This window comes from Hippocampus bargibanti, linkage group LG22 (genome assembly GCF_051943395.1).
Source record: "Hippocampus bargibanti isolate YZ-2025 linkage group LG22, ASM5194339v1, whole genome shotgun sequence".
NCBI classification, from domain to species: domain Eukaryota; kingdom Metazoa; phylum Chordata; class Actinopteri; order Syngnathiformes; family Syngnathidae; genus Hippocampus; species Hippocampus bargibanti.
The window spans coordinates 7,103,178-7,112,018 of NC_142755.1; the positions used below are offsets into that span (position 1 = coordinate 7,103,178).

At 44.1% G+C, this 8,841-nt stretch overlaps 1 protein-coding gene across 1 annotated transcript; it reads right to left on the reverse strand.

Annotated features, from left to right (window-relative positions):
- Nucleotides 1-3,204: 3,204 nt before the first annotated feature.
- Nucleotides 3,205-6,757, reverse strand: rab21 (RAB21, member RAS oncogene family). The gene is made up of 7 exons (XM_088989245.1): nt 6,333-6,757; nt 5,122-5,181; nt 4,933-5,040; nt 4,803-4,866; nt 4,636-4,690; nt 4,481-4,569; nt 3,205-3,616 (listed from the first exon to the last, which is right to left on the reverse strand). The coding sequence occupies exons 1-7, from the start codon at nt 6,468-6,470 to the stop codon at nt 3,474-3,476; spliced, it is 657 nt and encodes a 218-aa protein (XP_088845371.1). The 5' UTR covers nt 6,471-6,757; the 3' UTR covers nt 3,205-3,473.
- Between the last annotated feature and the right edge of the window lie 2,084 nt (nt 6,758-8,841).

The following is an 8,841-nucleotide window of genomic DNA, read 5'->3' on the forward strand; positions in this document are numbered from 1 at the left end:
CAATAGCACATTTATTATACATAGAAGAAGGTATGTTGTGTGTAGTTTTAAGGCTTATTTAGTTAAAGTATATTTTATGGAAACCCGGGAACGGATTATTCCCATTTTTATGGTTTCCTATGGGAAATTTCTTTTTGAGATACACACTTTTCGCCGTACACACTCTGTCGGGGAACCAATTAAGTTCGTAAGTTGAGGTCTCACTGTCCAGTAAGACTTTAGTTTGCTGATGAAGTTTTTTTGGATAAGAAGCGAAACGTCCGACACCTTCAAATTTGTACAGATGACGGCTGAAGAAACCTTTTCATCGATGGACTACTCCTGTACGACTGACAGCTTACACAGACATAAAGATATGAAAGTTATTTTTGTTTTCAGTTTTAACCATCTTCCCTGTCCCTGCTGAAGAAAAGCAGGCCCAAACCATGACACTGCCACCGCCGTGTTTGATTGTTTCATCTGACCAGAGCACCTGGTGTGTCTCCCAGGTGTCTTGTGGCATACTTTAAACGCAGTGACGTGCATCGTGGAAATATCAAATGAAAAAATAAATTAAACAGTTATATTTAGTGATTTATACTTTAACGTTCTTTTCCATTTACCTTCACCATTTTTTTTTCAAAATGGCTGAATTTTCACATTTACCGTTCAAATACTAACTAGAGACGAGCGAATAATAGAATTAGTGACAGCAAGCTACAGTAAACGGTTAGCAAGTTAAGTGCAACCATCCAGTCATTTTTTTTTCGTGTTGCTTGGCCTTATTTTCAGAATGGTGGATTACATATCGTAATTGAACGATGAGAAGGTTTCTTCAGCCGTCATCGGTACTTTTTTGAAGGTGTCGGATGTTTCGCTTCCTATCCAAGAGGCTTCGTCAGCAAACTAAAGTCTTACTGGTCGTATCGGCCCTATTTATATATCCCTACTGTCGAGACGTGGCTGCACCGGACACCGCTATGATAGGTCCCTACTCTCAGGTTGGGGGGAGCAGAGGACCACTCCCTGTGGCCCCACTGATTGTTCCTACATTCCTGACTAACGACTGGCCCACTCCCACCGATATCACCTCATCAGCATTCCGAATGTTGCCTAACCTGTTTTGCCTAAGCAGGCTATTGTACGAACGATCCAAATTGAACCTCACCCCACCGGAGCGCTTCAATGAAGGATTTTGTTGTTTTATGAGAATTGCTTCTTTTACTCCCCTTTCAAACCATCTATGTTCTTTCGCTAAGATTTTAACCTCATTGTGTAGCAAAATGTAGTTGAAACGTAAATAAATTCTCCCTTTTGTGTATGTACACTTTAGGCTTAGCTTTTTAACAGTAAATGTACAGTAGAGTGTCGCAAAATACAGGTGTGTGTATTTTCAATTTAGCTTATAAACCCAAAGCGCAATACAGTAAAGTCTCGTTATATCGATATTCAAGGAAATCAATGGAAAAAATATCGATATAACCAGGACTATCGATATATCCGACCCTGTTTGCATGTAATTTTCTCCGTGCGTGCATAGAAATAGTATCGATATAACCGATATCGATATAAAGAGAATTTGCTGTACTTAATTAAACAATTGCAACCAACTAGGTTAATATAGCGAATCACAACGACTTATAATTATATCATACACTTGCAATGCAAATATCGACATGCAAAAGTCAGTATTTGCGACTTGTGAAAATTAAATCAACTTGCTGAATGTTGTGTGCCAGCGCCGATGTAGGGAAACGTCTGCTTCTCTTTTAAGATGGCGGGGTCTTTGCAGCGAAGACTTCGGTGGCAGTCGTTGTCTGGCCCGCTTTCCTCGCTAAACAGCACAGCGAAAAAGCTTGTCGATCCTCGCCGTTTTCTTAGTAAAATGTAACTTAAATAAAGAAGAGCAGGAAGTAAATATGTACCGGAAGTATAACGCAATGTTAAGAAAATAAAGCAGCGCCATCTGCCGGTCAACTACGGGACAGCAGTCACAAACAAATGCATCACCTGCAGTTATATGATTGATTGCACGGTGCTCCTTGAGATGTTTAAAGCTCGGGAAATCGTTTTGTATCCAAATCCGGCTTTAAACTTCTCCACAACAGTATCTCGGACCTGCCTGGTGTGTTCCTTCAGTTAAAAAAGTCTAAATTATATAATAAATGTGGTTCCACTTCACGATTGTGTCCCACACTGAAATGTGGCGAAAGGTTGCAAGATTCAACGGGGCTGAATACTTTCGCAAGGCACTACAAGTTATACAGTATTTTACCTTTTAAGACTCGCGCTGAATATTCAGGAAGTCATTTTTGAGTTGGTGACGATCCCTGACGTCACGGGGGGAACGCCCCTGACCGAGAAAGCGACACACGATGCATTTTGGGTACTTTGTTTGGTCTGAAAACATCGTGTTGATGGCGAAATTAGAAGGAAAACACATAAATAACGCAATGGTAAATCGTTGTGTGTTGCACCAACACTACGATTTGATACTAGTTGACACTAATTCCCAGCAGACAAATCAGCCCATTTCCAACGAAGCTGTGACGCCATTTTGTGCATTTTATGATGCCTCAAAATGACACGGAATTACTTCTTTAATGGATTGCAAACATTTATGGGCTGCTACATCAGAGTCCAGATCTACTTCACCGGTTTCATCGCTTGCAGACGGCTCGAATGGATACGGAAGGACTTCATTAATCGATCGCAAACATTGCTTGCTTTCCTCTTCAGAACTATTTGAATCATATTAATAACTGGAAAGCATCTTCTCCGAATCTGAACACTCTGAAGCCATTGTTTTGATTCTGGAGCAAGGCAGTTTGTGGGTGCCCCAAAACCTAATGTGACATCACGAACAAGGGGGCGGGACTTACTGAATCTGCCCAGTTTCGAGCTCATTTTGTGGCAGTTTTGGGACACTTTAAGTCATTTTTATTGGTCATTTGACTAAAAATATCAGCCTGCGTGTTTTGGGTATTTTAGATGCTATAAAACGTTTTTCTGATGTCAGGAAACCAAAAAATGGTGTCGGTTGTCCTTTAAAGATACTCGTGATGGACGGATTCGAAAATGGAAGGGTGGACAAAGACATGGGCTTTGGCTACATTTCCCACCGAGGATGCCTAAATGGGATCAAGGAAGAAAAACAGTCACTCGGTGAGGTGAGGTGAGGTGACCCCGCCCCCACTCCCGCCAAAGCACAAAGCGCACATACACTTCTTGCAACAAGCGTTTAATGAACACACAAGTATCGCCATTCAAGTCAAGCGTGCAAGCAAAAGCAGGTGTGTTAATCACAAGGAACGTTGTCTATCGGATAGCATTTTTTTGTGCTTCAACTTCTGCTAGCCGACCAAACACGCGCCGCCATTTTATCAGTCGGGACGTGACCGCCGTCACCTTAACTAATAATCGGACATGAAACGCTGGCCCGCGCCACTTGCAAATTCTTCTTCGGGACTCGTAGCGACGCTAACGGACACGCGTTAGCCAGATGAGCAGCACCCTCCGGTGGGCGGGGCCTGCGCCGGCTCGTCGTCGACGATCTGCACGCCTCTCCGACTGGACGCCGATTGGCCACTGCCGTTTCCCTTCGACCGTTCCTCCACCTGAGCGGCCTCCATCATTCCTAAGCACAAGTCACGTGACCCAATTGCGCGAGACAGCAAAATAGAGTGATACCTTGGCTTACGAACTTAATTGGTTTCCAGTCGGAGTGTGTAAGGCAAAAAGTGTGTATCCCAAAAATTAATTTCCCATAGGAAACCATTAAAATGAGAATAATCCGTTCCCAGGTCTCCATAAAACATAATTTTCTACTTTCTAATTTTCTTAAAACTACACAAAATATACCTTATTTTATGTATAATAAATGTGCTATGGTATTATAATTAAAGAAATAAACTGTACTATATAATAAAGTGGTTTTATTTACCTTTGTGATGGTCGTTGGTGGCTTGATGAAATGGAGTGTCCGCTTTCCTCAGCATTCAACACTTGATGAGGAACGCAGCCTTCTTCTTTCACCATCTCATCAATTGTCTTCTATTTAGCTGTGTTGATAGCTTCTTGCATCAAGTGTACAGATGGCTTTTGTGGGTTATTTGTGGAGCCTGATTGATGGGATATTTTAACCTTGCAGTCTACACTCTGCCTTTGAACTATCAAATTTGAAACGATTTCACTGTTTTCTATCCATTTTGTCGCTCTCTCTGTCGTCTGCCTGTCTCTAGTGTTTAAACCACCTCCGCTCACTGCTGCGTTCTTGACCAATCACGTGGCTTTAACCGAAGACTGGGGGCGGGGAATAGAGGACCAAAACAAGCCGGCTGCCATTTTCTTGTTAGGGGAACGGGCTAGTTCGCGAACGACACATCACTCATTGTGGCAGCTACGTGTGTATCCTGAAAAATAGTTTGTATGCCAAGGTAAAATGTTCATAAATTCAAGGAAGGGGTTCGTAAGCCAAGATAACACTGTAGAGGGATCTTACGTTTACACAAGTCCAAGAAGAGCTCTTCAATGCCGCTGTTGAGCTTGGCCGACGTCTGGTAGTGCTTGGCCCCCACCGACGCAGCGTAACTGTGACGACAACGACCGACAGTGGCGCGCGAGAAGCCGCAATGGCGTCGTTACCCACACACTCACCTTTCCGTCTCCTCCGTGGAAACATTCCTGTCTTTGTCCAAGTCGGTTTTGTTTCCTGCACCGCATTCGGGCAAATAGGTGAGGGAGGCCCCTCGCGTCTCCAAAGCAATGCGCCGTGACGTTGTCGAGTTTGGAAGCTTAGGATTGTGGTGACGAGTGCCACTTACCGACGATACATAAACAGATGTCGTTGCCCAACATCTTCCTCAGTTCTTTCACCCAGTTCTTCACCTGCCATGCAAACGTCGGATCAGACCAAAGCCCACCCGCAGCTCTCCTTTTTTTTGAGCTCGTTACCTTCTGGAAAGAGTCTTCATCGGTGATGTCATAGACCAGGACGGCTCCATTGGAGTCTCGATAGTAGATGGGACCCAACGCGTGGAAACGCTCCTGACCCGCTGTGTCCTGCGCACGTACAAAATCATGCAAGTGACCGGACCGACCTGCCCCCTCGCCAAAGGTGCCCCGAGAGCAAAGTTCCCTTACCCAGATGGCGAGTTTGACCCGCTTGCCTGTGATGTTGAGCTTCTTGGTGAGGAAGGACGCCTGCGCACATACCAAATTCAGATGGAGGATTCCAACACACATACAGCGATACCTCGGTTTACGAACTTTTCGGTTTACGAACATTTTACTTTGGCAACTTTTTTCGTACACGGAGCTGCCTCAATGACTCATTCGCAAACAAACCCGTTCTAACAACAAAATGGCAGCCGACTGTTTTTGTCCTTTATTCCCCGCCCCCAGTCTTCGGTTAAAGCCACGTGATTGGTCTAGAACGCATCAGTGAGGGGAGATGGTTTAAACATTAATGAGACAGGCAGACGACAGTGAGAGAGTTTCAACTTGGATAGTTCAAAGGCACAGTGTAGACTGCAAGGTTAAAATATCCCATCAATCAAGCTGCACAAACAACCCGCCATCTGTACACTTGATGCAAAAAGCTATCGACCCAGTTAAACACAACACAATTGATGAGGAACTAGGTAAAATTATCGCAGAGAAAGCACCTACAAGGGATCATTCGTCAAGATGGTGAAAGAAGAAGGCTACGTTCCTCATCAAGTGTTTCATGCTGAGGAAACCGGCCACTCCATTCCATCAAGCCATCAACGACCATCACAAATGTAAATAAAACCACTTTATTATACAGTACAGTTTATTTCTTTAATTATAATACCATAGCACATTTATTATACATAAAACAAGGTATATTTTGTGTAGTTTTAAGGCTTAGAAAATTAGAAAGTAGAAAAGTATGTTTTATAGGAACCTGGGAACGGATTATTCTCATTTTAATGGTTTCCTATGGGGAATTATTTTTTGGGAGACACACTTTTCGCCTTACTCTGTCTGCGAACCAATTAAGTTCGTAATCCAAGGTATCAGTGTAGTGATACCGATCGAGTTGCGTCAATGTGTCATGTTTGAACAAGTAGAGTCCCCGCTCCGGTTGAGCACTTGCCAATGGGTTTCAAATTGCTCTCCAGTCCGCGCAAAACGTACCCCCAAAAGTCATTTTGTGGTTATTGTGGGTGACAGAATGCTGTTCGGCGGAACCGGGTCGGCTTGGGCTCGAAAGCGGGGACATCAAAGTCGAAGAAAACACGCGCCACCCAACAACCAGGGGGGTGTTTGTTTTTAACAGCGACGACATTTCCAGCGATTCCTGGACCCCCAAATCCCGCCCCTCTCACCTGAAGAGTCGTAATGTGCTTGTCGTTGAATTTGTTCTCGCAGTAGCGTAACACCATGGACGTCTTCCCCACGCAGCCTTCGCCCAGCAGCACCACCTTAAAGGAGAAGCTTTTACCGCCGCCGCCCGCTGCCGCCATTGCGGCTGCACGCTGTGTCGCAACAAGCTAGCCCTCCTCTCTTGCCTTCTGCTGCTAATGCTAACCCTTAAGCACGTCAAGGCAACGCCCGCGTAGCTCACATCGGCGTCCGATCAGCGAAAACCTGTATTGCAAATCATAGCGGACACCTCACAAGCTGCCGCGCCTCGCCTCGAAAACGGACCGCAGACTGACTTGTCGACTCTAAAGAGGCCCGAACGCTCGTAAGAGTGACGCCAATACACTTATGGCGTCTCGGAGCTCCTTAGCCGGGTTGCGCCACAGATCGTCTATTGCAAAAAGTTTAGTCACTAGGTCGTGGGAGCGCTGACGTCACGTTGTCGGTCGCGCCGAACGTGAACGCGATGTTTAAGTCGACTCATTCCCAATGTGAACGCTATTCGGATGACTTTGGAACGTTCCCACCCCAGTTCGCTCGCTGTCAACAAGAACATAATAGAGCCAAGCACAAGGGCGCGTCACCGTGTGACAGAGTCGATCTCTCCGACATAGACGATTTGCGGTGTCACATGACGAGGTCGGCTTCATCCTCCTGATTCCGCCACAGCTGACAGCCAAACACACACGCGCACGCACACGCGCACGCACACACGCGCACACAACCATCCAACATGTGACATGTCGGCGAGAGGCCGCATTCCGACACGGTCGTGCATATTCATATCATTTTCCAAACGATGAAAAGGTTTCTTCAGCCGTCATCTGTACTTCTTTGAAGATGTCGGACGTTTCGCTTCTTATCCAAGAAACTTCGTCAGCAAACTAAAGTCTTACTGGTAGTTTAGGCCCTATATATAGATATCCCTACTGTCCAGACATGGCGGTGCCAGACTCTGCTATGATAGGTCCCTGCTCTCATGGGGGGAGCAGAGGGCTACTCCCTGCGGCTCCACTGATTGTTCCTATTGCCCTGACTAACGACTGGCCTGATGGCCCCACTTCCTCCTGTATCACCTCATCAGTATTGCTAATCCTATGTTGCCTAAGCAAGCTGTTGTACGAACGATCCAAAATGAACCTCACCCCACCATATCGGTTAAGTGAAGGATTTAGCTGTTTTATGAAAATCGCTTCTTTTACTCCCCCTTCAAACCATCTATGTTCTTATTTAAAACAGATTATTAACTTACAGACAGTGTATTGTCGGTGTTCAAATACCGCTATTTGAACACTGACAATAGTGGTATTTTGAAAGGCGCTTAGAAATCAAGCTATCATTAAAGGACAACCGACGTCACTTTTTTGTTTCCTAACTGACATCAGAAAAACGTTTTATAGCATCTAAAATACCCAAAACACGCAGGATGATATTTTTAGTCAAATGCAAAACACCAATAAAAATGACTTAAAGTGTTCCAAAACTACTTCAAAATGACCTCGGACTCATCCAGTTATGAATATGATTCAAATAGTTCCGAAGAGGAAAGCATACATGTTTGCAATCAATTAAATAATTTATTCCGTGTCATTTTGAGAGGGGAAATGTAGCACCGAAAAGAGGCAGAAGAGGGCAACAAAGCTCAGTGGAAAGCTCCGTGGAAACGGGCTGATTAATTCCTTACAATTTGTGTGAGTGAATATCAAATAGATGCTCGGTGCCGCACACATTCACCATCACGTTATTTATGTGTTTTCCTTCTAATTTCGCCATCAACACAAAAGTTTTCAGACCAAACAAAGTATTTCAAAATGCATTGAGGTGATGCAAGGTATATCCTTTGTCGCTGAGGGGCGTTCCTTCAGTGACGTAGGGTGAGGACTCGTCACCAACTCAAAAACAGGAAAATGATTTACTTTGGAAAATGATATGCAAATACACCTTCTGCTTGCCTGCTGAGTATACAAATTGCCAAACGAACCGAAACTCCGAAATTTCCAAACCGAACGAAGATTTCAAAATCGGAATAAAGCAAACGTTTGATGTGAAAAAAAATCTTTTTTTTTGTTGTTGTTTTTTTCTTGAAAAAAATTGTTGGCCACCCGGGCTGAGTCGTTCTGTAAGTTGTACGCCCGACGTAAAAGTTGCACGCCCCGGGCGCCTGGGCAGGCGTTATTTCAGACACTGAAATAAAGCTTACTTACTTACTTACCCTGCAAGCATGATTCAGACTTGATCTTAGTTTTACTCCTTGGTGCTTTCTACTATCTTTGTGACTACTTTATTTCTTGTATACAATAGTTGTCCATGTTAAGTGCTTTGTTACAGCTTCAGCTGTTGTTAAAGCACTATATAAATCAATATTGTATTGTATTGTATTGTAGTGTATTGTAGTGTATTGTATTGTAGTGTAGTGTAGTATATTGTATTGTATTGTATTGTATTGTATTGTATTGTAGTGTATTGTATTGT